Source organism: Peromyscus californicus, unplaced genomic scaffold, assembly GCF_007827085.1.
Source record: "Peromyscus californicus insignis strain IS unplaced genomic scaffold, ASM782708v3 Scaffold_8__1_contigs__length_139910024, whole genome shotgun sequence".
Taxonomy (NCBI): Eukaryota; Metazoa; Chordata; class Mammalia; order Rodentia; family Cricetidae; genus Peromyscus; species Peromyscus californicus.
Window position 1 is genome coordinate 77,511,933 of NW_026294606.1, and position 22,131 is coordinate 77,534,063.

Here is a 22,131-nt window from a genome sequence, read left to right on the forward strand (position 1 = left end):
CCTTCCCACACTGCTGCAGCCACAAAGTACCTATAACAGCTAGACATTAAAAAAGGTGATGTAAGACCCAGTAGCTTATGCATCAACATTCTCTTCTTCCTTCCTGGTAACTCGCTCAAGCCCAGGCCTGGCAAACAAAACAGGACTGGCCGCATGCACAACAGAGCTCTCAGGGAAGGCAGCGGGTTTAGGGTGCTGAGTGCATAGACCCCACTTCCCAGAAAATAACTCGCAGACAGGATGGCCAGAAACTTCAAATGGCAACTTTTGTGATTCGAGATAATTTCCCAGGAATTTAAGAGGCTATCACTTACTCTTGACTTTCAAAGAGATTCTGGGCTTTAAAGGCACAGTTGCATCTAAAATTGATCAGCTAGCGACAACTCTCTGAAGTTCCTGGGCGGGAGAGAAAGCAGGAGGCACCGCCACATCTGGACTGCACCATATAGTTCACTTTCCAGGTTGTAAATTTTCTGCCACAAAGACTTCCCGAAAATAACTTTCTAGCATGCAAGCAGAATTTTTTTTTATTAGCTGAAGTATCCATTTTTTCTATTATTTTGAGATGGAACACTAGAATACTTGCTGGCTACTCTTCAAAGAACTGTACATTTAAGAAAACAGCAAAATTACAAAAAATGTGTCTTGAAAACACAGATTTAAATTATGGCAGAGAAAACATTAAAAAGACTGTTCTAGAGCATATTCAAATAAAGCAGAGACTAATAACATGAACATTTATCATGTACCTATATACTATAGTTGGGACTACATGCCACTGTTGTAGAATTAACTGTTGATAAATATAGCCAAACAGTATCAAAATAAGAGGACACATATACACATACACTTACACACACCCCCACACACTCAAACACACCCACACACTCTCTCACACACTCAAAAATTTGCAATCAAGAACAATCTTCTCTACATTTCAATTTCCTAATTTTAATATTTTTATTTATTATGAAATAAAGTCTATGATATTAGAGAATGCATGGAATTTTAAAGTGAGACTATATATGTTAGAAAAATTCATCCAGGGCACATATTTTTCTCTTTCTTTCTTTTCTTTTTTTTTTTTTTTTTTCGAGACAGAGTTTCTCTGTGTAGTTTTGGCACCTGTCCTGGATCTGGATCTCGCTCTGTAGACCAGGCTGGCCTCGAACTCATAGAGATCTGCCTGGTTCTACCTCCCGAGTGCTGGGATTAAAGGCGTGCACCACTACCACCCAGCCCCATATTTTATTTCTTAAGAAAATAAAACTATGCACAAAAAATTACCTCTGTGCCCTGGTGTTAGCCCTGGAGTACTGGATCCTTACCATGAAATACTAACAGAAACAGAGCATGACAGAAAGGTGGTGTGACATCTCTTCAGCTGCGTGGCCTCAGTGTCACTGCTTTACCTCACTGGGGAACTCAGGAGCTCCCTGGTTAGAGAATGCACCCAGGATGGCCCAGAGTCTGGTGGGGTCCTCACAGTTGTGCTGGTGTGCCCAGTGAAGAAGCAGGTCCTCCTTCCTCCCCAGCCTCTGGGCACAGAGCAGGCAGTTAAAGCCTGAATGGGACCAGAGAAGCCTGGTGGGGTGCTGTGGGCTGTTCCTTCCCCATGGGCCACCTTCACTTTCTGCCAGCACTTCCTCCCTCTTCTGATGAGGGGGTGGCTGCCTCTTTACTTTAGGAAATGCTGGGGAGTCCTCCACAGAGGCACAAGGCTTCGCCTGCTTCCTTCTCTCAGTGTGAGGCTTCTGGTGGGGAGCCCCAGCTCTGTCGCCTGGTGAGATCGCCTCCTGAAGTCGGCCTTGGATCTCTTCGCCATGAACATGAAGCAAATGGAACTTTATTTCAGCAAAAGACTGAGCAGTGATCTGACAACGGGCACATCTAATTTGCAACTTGACTTCATCTGCCTGGTTTAGAAGGAAATCTTCTTCCAAACTTGACTTGGTTTCCCTGGAAAGGGGGAAACAGGAGAGGTAAGACTTCCCAGGAAAATGCAGGTGGATCTCTTGCCATCAGGTCTTGGCCTCCAGGGGTATAAGGCACCCTGCTATGGAGATCTCTGCAAAGCCTGAGCAGAGGCCACAGCAAGCTGCCACTCCTAGGCCAGACATCTCTGAGGTCACCAGGGACAAGAGTCCTGCATCTCCCCCTAGTGAACCACCTCCCTGGTTACCACAGGTGTAGTCAACACTAAGATTAGGTCACATGACAGGAGCTGCCATGGCACACTGTGGCACTGCTGGAGATGACTGTCCCAATCATTATGCCACCCCACCACTTTGGCAGTTCTGACATCTTACTTCAAGACGATCTGAGTACATGAAAGCAAGCGTGAAGGGAGGCTCCATGGCACATGAGTGGAAAGCATGTTAGTGGGAGATGGAATGAACTACTGGAGATGGGGAAAGGCGAAAGACAAGGAAAAGCTAGGGCAGGCATCTTGTTGTTATCCATTATGACTGAATACAAAATACTTAGAGCAACTGGGACAATAAAAAACAAGCAGCAGAGAACATAAGGTGTTGGGCAGCGTTTCCTTCTCATCCCTCAGGCACCTCAGTTGTGGGCGTGGACTACACTACAGGCACTTCCGGGGTCATTACCGCTCAAGTGCTGGCCTTGTCAGTGCCCAGATTATGGAGCTTGTTGTTGTTGTTGTTGAATAATGTCAAGAAGCAGTGCTTACCAAACAGAAGGACACAGGGAAAACCTAGTCTGGCCTGACAGGTAACAAAGGGCACAGACATAGGGTTAGCTGGAGTACCTTGGGGTCTGGTGAAGGGGGTAGCTTCACATGGTGTTGTGGGGTAGATAAAGCTGTTTAGATAAGAATTCTGTGAACAATAATTTTGGGGAAACTACTTTATAAAGACTACTAAAAACTATATATGGTAATCCACTATTTTAATTTTTAGATGCAAAAATAATCTGTCACTCAGCTGTCTCCAGCATACCCAAACTGGCATTCATGCCTTGACTTACACAAGTTTGATAAGTAAACATTGTGACTGAGCAGACCAACAAGAAATGTGGTCATTCTTCAAAGAACTGAGGGGGTGGGACGAGGTGGCTTATTTTACCTTATGACATCTTTTGTTGTTGTTATTTTGGGCCAGGGTCTCACATAGCCCAGGCTGACCTTGAATTCCTGGTCTCACTATCTCTGTCAAGTGCTAGGATTGTAGGTGTGTACCACCACTCCTGACTACGTTTTGGAATCCTAATCTTCTCAAATCACAACAGACTTTCTTGCCAGGCTTCCCTTCTGGGAGCACTCACCTCTCCAGTGGGCCATCAGGTCCTTGCACACAGGCATCTCTGTCTTTGTTCTTTGGTATGTCTCCTGGCTGCAGGTCACTGGAGGAGGGCTCTGTGCTGATCACAACCCTGTGCACCTCCTTCAGATGGCCAAAATAGACTCGGACATGACCAAACACTTTTGCACAAAACTCACAGCACACTAGTTTCTTGGGGCGACTCTCACCATGGTGAAGTTTCATGTGTGCGCTCAGGCTGCCGGGACGGACATAGGCCTTGCGACAGATCCCACAACTGTAAGGCCGTCTGTTGGTGTGTGTATTCATGTGGTCTAGAAGGTGATGTTTGAACTGGAAGTGGTGGTTACAGACGGGACACATGTGCCAGGGCTTCTTAATGCCAGAGAATCCATTTCTGAGCATAGAGCTGGACTTAGGGGTAGGGCTGTCACTTTGCTTGGAGCCAAGACACTTTGGAGGCAGTGCGTTGTTCAGCAGAACATCCTGACCTAGGCTGCTGGGAGCCTGGGACTGCAGTGCGGCTGCAGGAGACACCAGGGGCGCCAAAGCAGACATGATGATGATAGGCTTGGGCATGATGCTGCGATACTTTCTCGAAGCAGCCTTGGGCTTCTGGTCTCTGGGTTCTTGGGGACTGTTTCTCCCCCTCTCTACGCCATCTCCACACATACCAATAATGAACTTCCTCCTTTTGCCCTGCAGTGCTAAAATCTCATCTGGCACTTTCCATTTCCTTCCTCTTCTCTTTGCTGCCCCACTGCTGGGTTTTCCTTTGTGGCTGAGGTCTAGTTTGGTGACAGGACAGAAGGTACTTTCACAAGCACTCTGCTTTGACCCGTGCAGAGCACTCATCTTGCTGGGCATCGTGGTGGCTGCATCAAACCTTTCTGTTATGGACAGTCTCTCATCACAGTTTGCCCTGTATCCAAATGAAGATACTTCGGCATCATCAGCATCTGTGGCTTTCCCTTTTGAGAAGGGCAGGATGGGCAGTTTACCCTTTGGTACTGAAGAGACCAACTGAACCACATTGCCGAAGACAGTGTGTGCAGGGGCCACCTCTTCTCTGAGCTCGTCACCAGCACCAGCAGGCTTAGTGGGCACCTCCTTCCTGGAAGCATCAGCAGGCTTAGTGGGCACCTCCTTCCTGGAAGCATCAGCAGGCTTAGTGGGCACCTCCTTCCTGGCAGAGTCTGCCTTCTGCATGATTGCTGGGAGGTTCTGTGGGGAAGAGGAATCCTCTGTAGTGCATGCTGGGATGGCAGGAAGCTTCAGGTCTCCACAGCTGTTGGTCACTAGAGGATTTGAATCTCTGTGGTCAATACTACTGGTCAGTGCAGCTGTTCTGATGGTGGGAGAAGGGTTTAAAGTGGGCATTTGCGTCAACAGGTTGGTCTGGTGAGGCAGTTCAGAACGGGCTTGTGGAGAAGGGCACATCTGGCATGTCTGGGCTGGGCCAGGAGGTTCATTCCAGCTACTCTTGGGAGAGCTCAGGTCCTGTTTCTGTCTTAACCCTTTGTTACTTAGTGGTTGATATCGAGGAATAGGCAGTTTAAGGTTTTCATGCAGGGACATTCTGGGCTTCTGAACTGGCTGAGCTGAGGCAACATTCGGCAAAGCAAAAAGAGAAAACGTCCCCTCCTGGCCAGCCACCTGCATCAGAGCATAGTTCTGGGTGGGCATGCCCAGAGGCTTGGAGGTTAGAGCCAGACTCCCTTGGTCAGAAAGTGAGGAAGGACACGGTAGCACTCTGGATGTTAAGACTTTAGGCACAAGTTTTGGTGCAATGGTCCTAAACTGACTCTTATTCTGTAAACTTTTCCCACTCTGTGCTGTTCCAGAAGGGATGTTTGATTCATCTGCAATGACAATACACAGATTACTACAGTGTAACTGTCCTGGTACTGAAACTTCAATTCATATCTGATCTGGGCTAGAGACCTGGCTCAGCAGTCAAGAGGATATACTGATCTTGCAAAGGACCTGAGTTCATTTCCCTGCACCCATGTTAGGTAGCTCACACCTGTTGTAAGTCCAGCTGCAGGGGATCCAATCCTCTTCGGGCTCATGCAAGCACCTGTACTCATGTGTATACATCCAAACCCACAACACATATAACTTTAAAAAGTCTAATTTTCTGTGTAGAGCAGATTCCTTGGCCCTTCCCCATCTTCCTAAGCAACTGCCTATGACCTTCAAGACAAAGTTTGAAGGCCACCTGCCCTGCTTTCCAAAGGACTGTAATTCTCCTCCACTGCTGCAACCTAATTCTCCCGTTAGAACAGCAGCCATTACAGAGAACTTCCAGAGAGCTGGGACGCTGTTCTTCTGGTCCCTGTGCTCTGTAAGTCCTTCAACCAGCCTCTGTCTTACCCACTTCTGACCCAACTTCACAAGCCAGACCCACTTTCCTGCCTGATCTCCAGAGCTGCAAAGTATCTTCTCTGGAGCATTCTATTGTGACTTCTGTTTTATACATATGTCTTGCTTTCCCAGAACACCTAAGCTTTATGAAGGCAGGACATACTAAGTTCATCTCTTATCACCCACTGCATCTTTGGTCTGAAACAGATGCTTTTTGCATCACCTGGCTTTTCACTCTGGTTTAGGCTGCACCATTTGGTGCTAGCAATGCAGTTTGCTTTGCAAAGTGACGAATTCCAGACTGAAGGTGGCTTTGGTGCTGTTCCCTGTGTGACTTGTGAAATTTCTTCTCACACTTTTCAAACTGTTTATGTATGCTTTTGCGATTAAATCATCAGCATTAAAAAAAAATGATGTGACACTTTAAAAAACGTTAAACATAACCAAAGAGACACAGGATGATAAAGGTACAGAGCTGAAGAGAAAAAAAAAAAAACCATGAATCACACAGAAAGCACCTTCTAGGATACTAACAGGAACAATTTCAACTGATGGAATAACGTTCCATTCATCCCAGATTTATTGGCCTGACCACAGAGCAATTACTACAACCTTAAGAGAACAATTAAGGAAACATTTTGGCTCCCCATTCTAAGAACTGAATCATCCATTTTATTCCCCAAGGCCTCAAGGTCACAAGGCCTGGCTGTGGAGAAGTTTCTTATTTTTAAGTGCCTCCTATTAATCAAACTTCATGTAGGCTCACATGTACTAGCTGCACGCACTAGTCTAGGAACTGGGCATTGCAAGCCCATAATCCCCTTTCTGAAAGTTGTGGGGCCACTTGAGGGTTGGAGTTTATACTTTCACATTTTAGAAAAGTAGTAAGATAGAAACACACACACACCAAATGTTACACAACACCCAGCAGAATCTGCAGGTCATCGATAATTAAACCCACTGCCACACCTGCAGCAAAGTACATTAGCACTTGCAACACAGCAAGGAAATGAAAGTTCTGAATTGTTATTTCAGTCCAGGGGTTTGCCTGTGAACGATTGAGGCACTAATTTTTAATTTAGATTTTGGAGCTTTGTGTAAAGAATTTTAGAAACATTTGTTTGCGCGGATACCAGGGACAGGAATGTGGGGAGCTAAAAATCCATTGAAATACAGAGTAAAAGCTTTAAAATTAGCCCTTATTGACTGCCCACAGTTAGTGAACCAACAATTTGATCAGAAAGTTGCCTGTTAACACTATGGTAATAAGCAACATGGTAGGAATAATTTGAAAAGTATGACAACTTATTTTAGAAAGTACTTTTAATATTTGGTTAAGAAAGAGGATGTCGGGTGTGATCTCACACACCTTTAATCCCAGCACCTGGGAAGCAGAGGCAGGCAGATCTCTGAGTTTGAGTTCAGCCTGGTCTACAGTGAGAGTTCCAGGACAACCAGGGCTACACAGAAAAACAGTCTCCAAAAAAAAAAAAAAGAAAAAAGAAAAAAGAAAGGAAGGAAGGAAGGAAGGAAGGAAGGAAGAAAAAGAAAAAGGATGTTAGGAAACACATGCTACTTGCCTTAGAGTGAGGAAGGCATTACTTCACACAGTAGCTGCCTTAGAGTGAGGACAGTGTTGTGGTAGAAGATGCTGGGAAGAGAGGTGGGACTAGTTGACTAGACAGCAGAGGAAACGACACTGGGAACAGTACATTATGCTACTGGGGTTAAACTGATGTAGTCAGAGCAGAAAAGAGAAAACTATAAGAAACAAACAGGAGCCGGGCGGTGGTGGCGCACGCCTTTAATCCCAGCACTCGGGAGGCAGAGACAGGCGGATCTCCGTGAGTTCAAGGCCAGCCTGGTCTACAGAGCGAGATCCAGGAAAGACGCACAGCTACACAGAGAAACCCTGTCTCGAAGAAGAAAAAATAAAAAAGAAATATACACACTGAGGAACAAGTGTGAGGGGAAGAGAGGGACCAGAAGAGACCCATGAGAGCTGACCCTCAGAGGCGGGACACAAAGATGGCCACCCAAAGAGAAGCCACCAACAGCCAGTGTCAAGGTTTCCAGAAGGTGTCCAGAGACTGAAGCTGGGAAAAGGGTTCTTACTTTTGTGACTAGGGATTAGAAAGCAAGCTTCTGGGTTTTCAGAAATGAAACTGGATACACTTTATACCGCCACACCACATGGCAGTGAACTATGACACACTTATCTCTCTCCACTGCTGTCCATGTGTCTCCCCAATCCTGCGGAGACAAAACCACACAGGAAAAGCAGTGATTTCAGAGCAAAAGGAGGCTGCGATGACTTCAGAGTTGTCTAGGAGACAGGCTTCTGAGTATGTCTTGAGAGCTTTCTGAAGAGGTTTAACTTAGGGGCAGACCCACAGCAAATGGGCTGGGGGCTGGAGAAACGCAAAGGGTGAAGGTGAAAGTGAGCTGGGCATCAGCATTTATCTTGCTCTGCTTCCTGACTGGCTGCAGTGTGACCTCAGTCACCTCATCCCACCACCATTCCTTCCCTGACATGCAGGCCCCTCAAGCCCCGAGGCAACATCAACCCTCCTTCCTGCTCGCCCTGCTTTCACCAGGTATTTTGTACAGCAGTCAGAAGAGCAGTTAACTAACCAGAGGCCAACTGTGGATGAGAACAAAGGCCCGGCCAGGAGGCCCCCAGCTCTGCTCCAGCAAGGGCAGACTCTGATCGTCAGGTGAGCAGTACGGGCAGCCTGCAGTGACGGACCTAGGGCGTAGGCAAGTGGCAGTCAGTGGAGCCTGATGATGGGGATGAGAAGGGCATCAGCTGGCTCAGCTCATTAATCGCAGCTATTCACATCTGTGGGGTGAAGAAGAAGCCTTGCCAAGAGTACTGCAGTTAGGTACGCTGGCATGCATCTATCAGGAAGTGCATGCAAAGATGGAGTTCCCCGTAAGTGTGCGATGGTGTTCCACTGCCCACAATCACAAAAGAGAGGAAAGGAAACTGGCATGTTAGTGGAAAAGTGAGGCAAGAGTACACAACCCCAACACTGGAAGGAAGAAAACCCCCAAACCCCAGAACCTACTTAAATGCCCAACAGGAAGCTAATGATAATTCAAACACAGAGTGCTGTAGCTGTAGAGGAAATGACAAACTGATACAGAGTACTCTCAACAGGTTTTTGTGGGACGATATCCTGTCACTTAGACTATGAAGTCTGGGACTGCATACAGAAATCTACCCCCAGTACACAGAGGGGAAGAGAGGGGACCTCTGTGGGGTAGGGACAGCTGCGGGAACAAGAAGCCGAGAGTCCGACAGTAGTTTCTGGTTCACTTGCCATCCTGTCTCGCTCTAGGGAGGTGCTCAAAAGTAACCTGCTCCGTGAATGAGATGCTTTACCTTTCCTGGCCTACTGAGTATGCAGGCATGCGCACACCATGGGAGTGTGTGGAGGTCTGAGGACAACTTGCAAGCGTGGCTCTTTCCTTCCATGGCGTGGGGCCTAGGGACTGAACTCAGGTCGTCAGGCTTGGTGGTAGGTACCTTTACCCACTGAACCATCTTACTGCTCCACTTAGGTACAGGAACAGGACTTTGAAAGTGAGACCCTTCGGGCTATTGTGCTTCTGCATAAATGACAGCATCCAGACACATAGAATGGCTCACGTCCTTTATTTTCTGTGACAAGAATTGATGGCCAAAGAGGTAATTTAGTGACCTGACAGGCAGCATATCGCTGTCTCTTGAAACTATACATGGAGAAGTATGAGAGCTCATCCACCTGCAAGGACAAGCCCAGACCTGAGACTTGCTCCTCCAAACACGTGCAGTAAAAGTCAGTTACGTTAGAATAGCTACAATTACAGAAATTATGTTTTGAGCAGCAGGAGTCCTTAGAGTAGTGAAGTGCCATCGCACGTGTTTAAACTCTACAGTGCTGGCAAGCACGACCGTGGCTAGTCTCTCTTGGCAACACAGCCACAATGCAGCTTGCTGCTCTGCACTGGGACCTTCCGCAGATGGCACAGTCTAAAGCCCCTCACCCGCACTCCCAAATCCCAGAGCTCACAGAGCTGTGCGCTGAATAATAAGGAGAAATTTCCACTGGCATTTATAATTTCTGGAAATCATGCAAAATTAGCCATAACAGAGTTAAAAAGACTCACAGGACCTTCAGGTACTAAACTTGGACTTTTATTAACTAAAAGCATGAAAGGCTCACTCAGTAAAATTAATTTTGCACAACTATTCAGTGAGAATACTTAATATTAGAATTTTAAGTGTGGGGTGTTTTTAGTATTTTAAGTATATTAAAATAACCACTTGAAAACTGATATCTACAGCTGATGAGAATTGATCAGACTGCAGAATAAAGGGAAAGAGGAAGTGCTGAGTACTTTATAGCCTGAAATCTATAGCAGGTATTTTAATTGAACCCTCATTTAGCGCCAAGAAAGTATCATTGCTCCCCTTTTACAGATTAGGAAAAGTGAGGCCAAGGAGAAAGCAAGCCATGGACTGTGTGACATGGCCTGACCTACTCCTTCTGAAGGAGCAATCTTCCTTCTCTTCATTCTCCTGCACCCTATTAAATCCTAAACTAGAGTACCATTCCAGAATTTTAAGGGAAAAAGAGAAGACAAATTGAAGCTGAAATGGCTTGTCAAGTCTGTATCCCAAGAAAAGATACTTTTAGGAGGTTCAGTATTAGAGCTAATTTTTGTAAAATTAAGCTATGTGAGAGGAAAGAAAGCTAACTTTTGGAGCTGAGTTTGCCACTCACTACCATAGGATAATGACAAGCCAAAAGGCTGGAGACATTTGTGTGGAGAATGAGCAACATGTGTCTTTCTTTTCCTCCTCCACCAGCAAGAGGCTGGATGTGCTGGGCACTGTTCTCATGCTAGTGGTAGGGAGTAATCAACCAGAGGCCTCAAGAGCTCTGGGAGTCAATGTCTATCATCATTATCAAATCCATCTCAAAATACTTGCTGTACCTTGAGGAGACAAGCCCATGGGGTGATTCTCTAGATGGTTGTAATACACTCCCTTCCTGGGTTCTAGAGCAGAACTGGGAGTCCTGATTTCTGGAGGCTAAACAAGCTGTTCCCCTCCACTCTGCTCTTGGTTTGGAGAAGTTCCATTAATTTACCTGCAGAACTTGGGAGGGTGCAGGCAGAGACAAATGTCCCTGCACTGGACTCAAGCCCCTTGGACTCAGGCTTAGAACGAATGTTCTGTCAAATCAACTCAAAGAGACAAAATCTTAGAAAGTGTTAAGTTTTTAATTTTATCAGAATGAAAAAAAAAAACCCATTTCAATTTTATTTGTTGGGATCTAGATTCTCCCTCTTTCATTTGGCTTTGAAACCATAAACTTCAGCTGGGGTTCAAACTGTTTTTCAAGATGCTCTCTGCTTAACACAAGCATGTTAAGACTGGGAAGAGATCTAAGATAAAAGACTCAAAACACAAATGATTACAACTTCATTTTGCTGAAAAAATATAATAAACGTCCCAGCAGTGCACTCAACTGCCTGAGTTTTGTTGGAAGGGCCCAGGATGTCAAAGACATTTTAAGTTCTTATACTTTCTCATTATGACTGCTAGAGTCATCATTACTTGAAGCCACATTTCAGGAAATTGGAAGTCACACGAGTTCCAGATGGAACTCTGAGTCTGGTTTGCTCAGTCGTCCTCGCACACCTACCCTGCCCTGTCCTGCCCTGCTGAACTGAGCTTTCAGCTAATACCCTCTTTTCTAATGACAACACCTATAACCAGCAGGCCATGCCACTTGGCATGGGCCAAACATGTTGACTTCCTGCCTCCTTTAGCAAGAAAGAGAATTCTCATTTTTTAAGCAGCTGTGTTTCTTTATCAATACTGTTTCGTAAACATTATCCCAACACTAAGTATATTTTATGCACCAGGTACTACGTAAAACACATGCATTACCTTATTTGATCCCCAAAGTATGGTGGGTAAGAAATGATTGTTATGAGCATTTTACAAATGAAGATTTCCAAGCTAGTAAATAACAATGTTGGCACCTGAATTCTGGCCTCGGATGCTTTTCCATTTCTCCAGGGGCAGCTATGAACACCTTCACAGCTCTCTTAGAACAATAGAGGGGCTCAGGTTCTGTTAGATTTGGTGTTGCCTACCTCTGCAGTGCTCTTGAGTTTTAGCAAGTCACTCTGTACATGAATATTGTCACTTATAAAATGGGCACAGCAATATATAACTACAAAGGTGGTGTCATGGTTAAATAAGGGAAATATCCCCTGGAAATATCCCACCACTCATTTGCTCAGTAGATATTCTTTCTCCTGCCTGTAAGTAACCATGAAGTTTCTAATATTTATTCTCAGTAGGAAGAAAAAAAGACACAACTTAAATTCTCATGCTATGGAATAGTTCTGAATTTTAAAACCTGCATTTCTTTTATGAGAAGCAACTGAGGAAAGGGAGTGAAAATGATGTTTGTTAGAATCCAACAAACCTGTCTCTCCTTGTGTCTGTGGCAGCTTAGCTTTGCCCAACATCTGATCCATCCTGTCAGATTCTATTCCCAGTGGTCTCCCCTCTCAGTTTGTCAGTTGATTAAGTGTTAATTGGATTAACAATTCAGTGTGAATAGGAGTTAACGTGTGCATTTTAAGGAGCTGTGCTGTGGGGATATCCTGCCTTGCTTTTGTTTATACACAGTAGGGAAGAAAGCTTGCAAGGTGTTCAAGGGCATAGTTAAGGCCGGTTTCCAGGCCACCAGGGAGGAAGGTCACTGGTGTGGTTTAGGATACTCACTGGCCGCCACATTTCTATAGGATAGCAGAAGTAAAAACTGTGGCCAGGAGGTAGGGGAAACATTTTACTTAGTAAGGAATTAAGACATTAGTTCAATGGAGCAGGAGAGATGGCCCAGAGGGAAGGCAGAGGCACTTGCTGCACATGCCTGACCTGAGTTCAATCCACGGAACCCATAGAATGGTGGAAGGAGAAAACTAACTCCACAAAACTGTCCTGACTAACACATGTGTGCAGTGGCACTCATGCCAACACACATGCATTATGTGTGCCTGTGAAAACACAATAGTAAATTAGAAAGGACTTTAAGAAAGCTTGAGTAAAGAAAGAAAAGTTGGGCATCAAAAGAGAATTGCAGTCTTTAAAACTGAGTAAGTTAGATAAGCACAAAGACTATGAAGTAAGAGGAAACAAATGTTCTTTGTGGGAGAATTTAAAAGTTAATTACCTCAAATATTAATGGCCATAAAAGAAAATATTTACACAATGAGACTCAACTATTCTTTGGGGAGCTAAAGCTCATGTTCCAAATGAAAAGAAAATTTAAAAGGCTTTTTTAGTTAAAATATCTTTTAATATTTTTCAATTTCAACAAGTTTCAAGGTTCTCTATGTTAGTTAAAACTCTAGTATTAGTTCTTATTTCTGGGAGGACTTTTTATTTAAGAACTTCAGATAAGAAACACTAGAAACCATACAAGGAACACATTTTGTTTTTAACTTTTTGTTTTTGGAAGGAATAATATGTAGCATGCACAAAGCTTACTACTGCTACACAACAGTCAAGCTAAGTGTTTCCTTAAACCTACAAAGGACTGGACAGTGTAGTGACTTAACGAAGTGCTAATAACCTTCTACAGTCTATGTAAGATAACTAGAAACTTCTGAATGTTTCTAAAACTGCTAATATTGAGTCACTTATGAAGTTGAGACCCTGATAATTGAACCTCAGCACTTCAGTGAGCCCCAGTGAAGACACAAAGTCCAGGGACAACAGACAGACAGTGGCGGAGATTGTGGTGAGCTTTGGAGACTAGAGGTTTCAAGCTTCTAACATTGGCCACTGTTCACGGAGGGTGGATTTCTCCAGCTCTGAACAGGCAGTGTGAATGAAGAGCACATGGTGGGCTACTTGGGGTAGCCATAAGAAGACAGAGATGGGGCTAACCTATGATATGCTAATAGTGTCAATGGGTACCCAGCCATAAAGCCATATATGGAACCAGAATGTCTACCTATGCACATATACACACAGACAAGCAAACCCAAAAGGCAAGGAGACTGCAGATAGACCTCATAATCATTCTATCTCCTGTAGAAACAAGAAGCTGTCATGTGTTCCCAACCAGTAGATGAGACGTGTTCACTTCAGCCAAACTTAGTAGCTGTCATCAAAGGAGAATAAAGACATTGGTGGAGGAGAAGCCAGACAGAATTCAAAGAAAAAGGAATCCAAAATTCCCAGAGTTTTCAAATCTGAGTGACTTTGTTTCCTATAATAACTCTCAAAGAATCTGATCTAGGGCATGTTCCGGATAGTGTGACCATCTATGCAGGCAGATGTGACTAGTTGTAGCTCTGAGCCTGTAGATGTTTATTAACACAGCCAACCTGATCACTCCCACCAAAGGCTACTCCCAGCCCAGCTCTCTCTGTGCTAGTCCATTGTGCTGGTGCTTCACTGTCTTCTTTATTGCCTGCACAGTCTTAGGGTTGCAGGGACCCATGCATGCTAAAGAAACATGTGTCTTGACTGAAGAGCTACAGGCAAGACTTAACAACCAGTATTAGAAAATAGTAAAGTGGTCACAAGGGATTGCCTTTCCTGTGACAGATCCATAGCTGCCCAAAATTGTGCATTTGTACTTATAAATCATAAACTGTTGGCATAAAAGCTGAGGTGTGGGAAAAAGTGCAACCAAAAATGTTATAAATCACTATGAGTTGCAGATAAATCAGAAGCAAAGATAAAGCATCTGTAAGACTATGCTATAAAACATAGTCCTTCTCCTTTCCTCCCCCCACCCTCCCTCCCTCTCTCCTTTGTGTTTACTAGGGGTTGAGTCCAGGCTCTGAGCATGGCGGGCAGGTGCCACATACCTCCAGCCCTTATTTTTTTAATGCAGCTTGTATACTCCCCCAAATGTATAAACTTGCTTTTGAAATTACAGAACAAAAATAGTGTCTTTGTGGTACCAGTGTTAAAAGATTGTGGTCTTAACCATGTAAGTTATATGATGATGCTTTGACCAACAGTAAGAAACATCCAATCTTCTGCATGGATCCCTGCTAAATACACTTTCTGGTGCTGAAACCTTAACCTATGTTTAACCTACTAAAGAAAAGGTTTTTCTCATCAAATGTCATCTTATTCATCATCACAGATTCTTAACGACTGTAACTACTGTGGGAATACAAAGTTGAAAAAGATGATGTAATCCTGGCCCTTGGGGGAAGAGTACAGGCGGGGCCCAGATGGTTAGGGGCCATAAGAAGACAGCAGTGGGCCTTCAGGGATCAAGAGTTCAAGCTCATCTTCCACTACCTGGTGGCGGGTGAACCTGAGGCCAGCTCAGCCTATACAAAACCCTGTCTTTAAAGCAAGCAAGCAAACACAACATGATTTTAAAAGAAATGACCAGTTTCATTGGCTGATGAAGATTCCATGCCCAGACATTTATGCTGGACACTAAACTCTTTCAGGAGATGGTTCCCATTTGTTTAGCACATGTCAGAATGCCCTGGGAAGACAGAGTACACAGATTTGAAAACTCTGGGAATTTTGGATTCCTTTTTCTTTGAATTCTGTCTGGCTTCTCCTCCACCAATGTCTTTATTCTCCTTTGATGACAACTACTAAGTTTGGCTGAAGTGAACACGTCTCATCTACTGGTTGGGAACACATGACAGCTTCTTGTTTCTACAGGAGATAGAATGATTATGAGGTCTATCTGCAGTCTCCTTGCCTTTTGGGTTTGCTTGTCTGTGTGTATATGTGCATAGGTAGACATTCTGGTTCCATATATGGCTTTATGGCTGGGTACCCATTGACACTATTAGCATATCATAGGTTAGCCCCATCTCTGTCTTCTTATGGCTACCCCAAGTAGCCCACCATGTGCTCTTCATTCACACTGCCTGTTCAGAGCTGGAGAAATCCACCCTCCGTGAACAGTGGCCAATGTTAGAAGCTTGAAACCTCTAGTCTCCAAAGCTCACCACAATCTCCGCCACTGTCTGTCTGTTGTCCCTGGACTTTGTGTCTTCACTGGGGCTCACTGAAGATTCTCCCATCTTCCATGGCACATTTCCCATGCCTCCTTTATACTCAGGGAGGCTGTCTCTTGCCAATGGCTGACAGTGATTTCATGAAGAAGTAGACATCATATGGGGAATCATTTACCATCTGCTCTTTCTGCTCCTAAGTTCTTGCTCTGTTGTTACGCTCCACAAGTAACACCTCTTCCTGGATGGGGAGGAAGGGGATGCACTGACAACTTACCTGTCTCAACACAGTAAAATGCACACCATAGAAGGAGGAGATGCAAGACGCTCCCCTCATTCTGCACCCCTTCATGTGCTCTGCGATCAACACATAGTGAGCTCCCAGCTCTCGGGAGGCCTGCCTTGACCACTCTAGTGGTGCTGCTTGGCCCAGAGCCACTGCTGGCCGTCCCCCTTACCTGCTTGAATTGGCCATCATGGCTTTTATCGATACACTGAGACATCATCTGTCTCTTCCACTACAACAACTTCCATGAAGCAGGAGTTGTTTCAGCACTGCCAGACCTCAGGCCCCAGATGCCACCTGGCTTTGCACAATACAGTATTTACTGACTAAACAGGTGAACTATGAGCTCCCAATCACCTTGTCTTGCTTTCTCTTAATCCTTTTCTGGCAATATAGCTATAAAAAGCACAAGAATGGTGAGCACCCAGGCTATCTTCGGCTGCAGCCACAGCCCTGCCTTCCTTCCTTCATGAGAGCATGTTCTGTAGGTAGTGTATACATTTCTTGTGTCTGGTTGTGAATTTCCTCTCATCTCTTCCCTCCACTTCCCCCAATCCTTAAATTTCATTATGAAGTACTAAAATGCACTTAAGTCAGGGGTAAGACTGAGAGTTTAGCTTGACTTCACTTTTTTTTATTTATAATAAATAAATTTATTTCTTTATTATGCATACAGTGTTCTGCCTGCATCCCTGCAGGCTGGAAGAGGGCACCAGATCTCATTCCAGATGGTTGTGAGCCATCATGTGGTTGCTGGGAATTGAACTCAGAACCTCTGGAAGAACAGCCAGTGCTCTTAACCTCTGAGCCATCTCTCCAGCCCTCCTCTCTATTTTTAAGTTAACAGCTAATCTATGGTTGTGGAAACTGAACATTTCTTGCAAGGCCACAAAGCTGAAAAGAGCTGGATTTGAATCCAGATCTATGTGGTACCAGAGCATTCCCCTTGTTCCAAACACAATGAACTCACTAAGTAGTTCTGAAGTTTCTCCCCTTACATACGTTAGACTTTTTCAGTGGCTCTATTATGATTCCAGGGAGCGGAGTCACTGGTACGGGGGTATTTGTCTTCTAGTTGCAACAGAAACCCATAGCCTAGGGTTATAAAGGCAGGTAGTGAGGCTCTTACAGAGCAATTTGCAATGCCACAGAATTGAAAGGACAGGCTTGGTTGGCATCTAGGGGGGATGCTTTCACAGAGCTTCTGGTGTACACGTCAGGCTTACAGCAACCCATTTCTGTCCCGGTTGTAACTGTGCACATGTGTATGTGTGTGAGTGTGTCATGACATGTATGTAGGGGTGAGAGGGGAAGTGTCAGGAGTAGGTTCTTGCCTTCCATTCCACTGAAGCAGCCTCTTTTATTGTTTCTGACACTGGGCTGAATACTCCAGGCTAGCTGGCTCAAAAGCTTCTGGCTGCTTCTCCTGTTTTCACTGCCCATCTTGAGGTAGGACTGCTGGGACTACAGATGCATGTCACCGTATCCAGCTTTTTACCTGGGTGCTGGAGACTGAATTCAGGCTCTTGAGCTTGGTGACCATCTTCCCCAGCCCAAGACAGCTTTATAAAGTAGAAATTCCACAAGGAAATGTCACGGTATTTTAAAGTACTGTGTTAGCTAGCCTTTTGCTGCTGTTATCAAAATCCCAGACAGAAAAATAATCATAAGGGAAGGAGGACTGTTTGGGCTCACAGATCAGAAGGTTCAACCCACCCTGGTGGTGTCAGCATGTGGTGGAGGAAGTTCTATACTCACTACAGTCAAGATGCAGAGTGAAGGAGGAATATTACAAGGGGTCAGGGCAAGGTGTATCTCTATGGACTTAACCACCACTACCTCCTTCCTCCAATTAGGACCTACTTCCTCCTTTTTATCACTGCTCAGTAATGCCAAAAGATGAAGCCATCAAGAGATTAATCCATGGATTATCTCAGAGCCCTTATTAGCTTTCTCTGGAAATACCTGCACAGAAATGGTGTGTTTTATTAACCCCCAGTATTTCTTAATCGAACCCACTTGAAAGTAAAAACTAATCATCACAAGCACGATGAACTGTTTAAAAATTGGCATTAGAGTCCTTTATAATTTAAAAGAACAACAGAAATTACCCAGAAATTTTCTAATTACAATACTACTCTGCAAACTGAGGTCACTGAGGAACTCTAGTGTAAGACAAGAAGTATAAGAATGTGACCAGGTTTTCATGTGGTACATTCTGGGGCATGGAAACTTGAGCATCACCTGGGCTGTATTATATGGCCTGATCTGAGGAACTTCCTTTTTCACAGAGTGGGGAAGTTCTTCAGAGACAAGACAACAAAGTCCACGTAAGATAGGGCAGGAAACCAATCCTCAATCTATTTTGGCCTCAGTTTCCTCTCTGAAAGTGGTGATTAGAAAGAGTCAGTGTTTCTCTAGTCAGATCTGCAGACACTGAGGAGGCTCCCAACACCATCTGATGCTAATATAGACCTCAGAGGCAAAGGATGTATTAGGCCAAACTACCTAAAGCCATCTCCACCTGAAGCCAGGCAGTGACAGCATGCTGGCCAAGCAATCCCGTCCGTACTACTGCATTCTCATAGGAGATCGAGAACACAGCTCTAGATTTTGGTTATGTTAAACCGTAAAGCTTAAACGCCCCTTTATTACTTTGTGTGATGGAATGGTGCACACTCACAGCATACTTCTGCCACAAGGGTTGGCTTTAGGAAAAGTGAAGCTGAGATAGCTGCTTTCCCCTCTATCTAATGAACATATGTTAAAAGAGCATAGATTTGGGTATGAGTGGAGCTTTATTTACAAAAGTAAAACACTGAAAGTATTAGTTGTCAATGATAAAGATAATTTTTCATGCAGCAAATAGAATTTTGGAAGGTAGAACTTCTGAACTTAGATGGTTCCTTACTTATGATGGGCATGGGTCCTGATAAATCCATTGGTTAAAAAAAAAAAAAAAAAGCTTAGCATCCACTATCCCTCATCTAGCAAACATGGCAGCTTGGAAACAGCAAACAGGAGAGTATTGACTATTAGCCCTTTTGTCTACTGGTTGATGAGAGTTGTGGCTTATTTCAACAGAAAGCACCAAGAGCTTCAAATACTATATGATAAACTGGTAGCCTGGCAGAAACTGTAATTCTTCAGAAACTTATGTTACCCAATTTGAATGGATATTCAAGGACTATCTCATAAACTGTTTTCAATTTCATGACATTTATGTTTTTTCCCAGTTTTTAAAAAACATCAGAAGATTCCGTTGAAAGTCTATATAACCTTTCTAAAAATAGAGCAGTTTCTAAAGCATTAAAAAAACAGAAATGTATTCAAAATTATTTTAAATTAGTTTATTAAAACCCAAACAATCATAAATCCCTTTCTGTCTTTATAGCAACCAGCATCAAGCTCAGGACCTTACGCACACTAGGCAAACACAGAATTCTACCACTGAGCTAGACCTCAACCTGAGTGGTACTTCCTAACATATGCTGGATGCTTGAATTTCGGTAAATATCTTCAGGATTTTGATGTCAATTAATTTGAAGACAAGAACAGTATGTCAACTCTATTAAAAGCATTGTCAGATCTGCGAGTCTCTAGCCCTATCAGTATTACACTTTTAAAACAAAATGCTTATCTTATATTCTTGGCTTGCATAACAGCCTAAATACCCCTGTCAAACTACTTGGCTTTTATCCCTGTTCAACTCATCATACCAACCATCTGCATAAATAAAGATGCAGGCATCTGCTATATGGCAAACGGTCTCAAGGGCAGATGTTTCCATCCTTGCGTTCCTGTCACCAGGGCTGGATACATTATTTGAACAGATGTACACAATCTCGAAGTGTTGTGTCCCACAGTGAAATGTCTCCAACTGGTTTCTATCAGAATACATAACTGCTATTTGCACCTGCATTTATGATAATGATAGAAAGCAGCAGGGGTTCTGACAAAGTGAGATGTGATGCTATGAAATATATTTACATGGTTAATTGGAATTCCTGGAGACTATGCTGCCAAGCGGCCACACTGACATGCCCAAGTAAACTGTCTGCTTATCATCCTGATTTTTAATATAGGTACTTCAATAAAAGTACTCATAATCTGAGTTTACTCACACGAATATTTTAAAATCTAATATTTTATCCCAAAATAAAAGAAGCTTCCAGCTATGGTCTACTCCATTATTTTAGGCCACCCAGGTCATTTCCACTTGGCTGTATACATATATAAAACTAGGTGTGTATGTTTCCCATTTGTCCTTCTGTCAACAGACTAACATACTGATAATGTACAGCAGTGTTTTGCAGAAGTTATTGCACTGGGAAGTCTTGGTTTCCAACATTAAACAGTTAACTAAAACCAGCTTGAGACTGTCATTTGTATTTGGTTGGTAGCATAAAGTAGCACAAAGGTCTAAGAGCAACACTTAGACCATTTGTTAGGATCAAAATGTTTCCATATGAATTTCACATCTTTACAAACAAAATATTGGTAACGCATAAGAGTGATCCCTTCCCCCACCACTCAAAGAGGTCAGGTCACAAAGCAGTGTTAACTGCCACTAGTGGATCCAAGGGCTGGAGAGCTGAAGCACTTACAATAGTTTTCTTTAAAGCTTTCCCTAAGCTACAGTACTATGGTTACTGTTACAGATGCAAGATCTACTTTACTAACTTGCAATTTAAATGTCCCAACCTTTAGTCATTATAACTAAGTTGTTGTCCAAAATAACTTGTGTTTGCACATGGTGTGTGTGCGTGTGTGTGCGTGCGCGTGCACGCATGTGTGTGTAGGCAAAGGCACCATCCACCTTTTTGATATAATTTTTTTCTCATCCACCTTTTTTGAAACAGGGTCTCTTATTGGCAGGGAGCTGGAAAAGTAGGATACACTGACTGCTGGTGAGTGTGAGCCCCAGGGATCTCCCATCTCCACCTCCCCAATTCAGGGATTATAATTGCATACCACCACACCTGGTCTCCCTTTTATACATGGGTTCTTAGGATTCAACTCAGGTCCTTATGTACTTCTACTGAGCCCTCTTCCCTGGACTAAATAAGTTTTATTCTGTAAATTATGTTAAGATCTCTATTGTGTTCTAAAGGAATTTATAAGGAACATTTATAAACAGTTACTTTTTGTTAAAGAGTCTATATTCACAAATTTGCCCACATGGTAAAATTTATTTGTAACCCCAAATCCAATGTGCATGGCATTTTCCTGCTCATTCACGAACATGTGCAAAGCATGGAAAAAATCTGAGCTACATGACACTCACCGTTCACAGCTGAGGTCAGGCAAGGTGACACTCTGCCTTCGTGTTTCAGCTTTCATGCTATAAATAAGAGTTCTTTTCATGGTCTATTTAGCACCACAGTTTTCGTATTTTGTGTTTTTTTCTCAGTGAGTCACTATTTAGAATGGCTCTCTAGCACAGCCCTGAAGCAATGCCTCATATGTGCCTTACGAAGAAAGTATGAATGACAGAGAAACCCTTGCTCCAGTACGAATTATTCTGCTGGGTCTGTGGGTTTGCTGTTAAGGAATCAACTGTACTAAACTAAGCATCTTTACACTGAAACATGAAAACCAAGATTATTTACTGATTGCTGTGACCAAGGCCCACAGAAAGTTAACTCTGTGTATCTACAAAGGGTGGTGGTTCAGTGTTGGCTAGTGCAGTGTTCTAGAGACTGCAGAGAATACTCAACTGCAAATACCAGCCAGCTGCCTGTATCTCCCCTCACATATTCATCACCGGACATGTTTATGCTGCCCCTGCAGAGGACTGCTGTTAGCCAAGGTCACAGAGCACAGAAGAGTAGACTCCATGGAATGCTTCATTTTTGTTCACTGGACAGAGAGAAGAGGGAGAGAGGAGGCAGGAGGGAAAAGAATCCTAGAGGGGAGGCTAAGAAACCTTTTTTTGTAGCATGTTAAAAAATGTATAAAGTGTTTCTTATTTGAATTCTAAAATGCCATATTCACAAATACCAAATTGTTTATGTCTGTAAGATGTGTACAATCATTTATGTATATAAAATATGAGGATATCTCTTTTGATATTACCATGGCATTTTATTTTATTTTACTTATTTATTAGAATATCATAACTTACGTTACTATTTACTCTGTAGTCCAGGCTGCCCTGGAATTCACTATCTA

At 43.6% G+C, this 22,131-nt stretch overlaps 1 protein-coding gene across 17 annotated transcripts in view; it reads right to left on the reverse strand.

Moving 5' to 3' along the window:
• Positions 1–509: 509 nt before the first annotated feature.
• Positions 510–22,131, reverse strand: part of Znf438 (zinc finger protein 438) — a 144,933-nt gene continuing 123,311 nt past the window's right edge. For 16 of the 17 annotated variants that reach the window (XM_052727937.1, XM_052727950.1, XM_052727943.1 and 13 more), the window contains 2 exons: positions 3,289–5,146; positions 510–1,959 (listed from right to left, as the gene is read on the reverse strand). In XM_052727937.1, coding sequence (XP_052583897.1) covers positions 1,401–1,959; positions 3,289–5,146 — 2,417 coding nt within the window. In that variant the 3' untranslated portion in view covers positions 510–1,400. The remainder of the gene's footprint in view (positions 1,960–3,288; positions 5,147–22,131) is intronic. The other variant, XM_052727951.1, reaches the window with a different exon arrangement.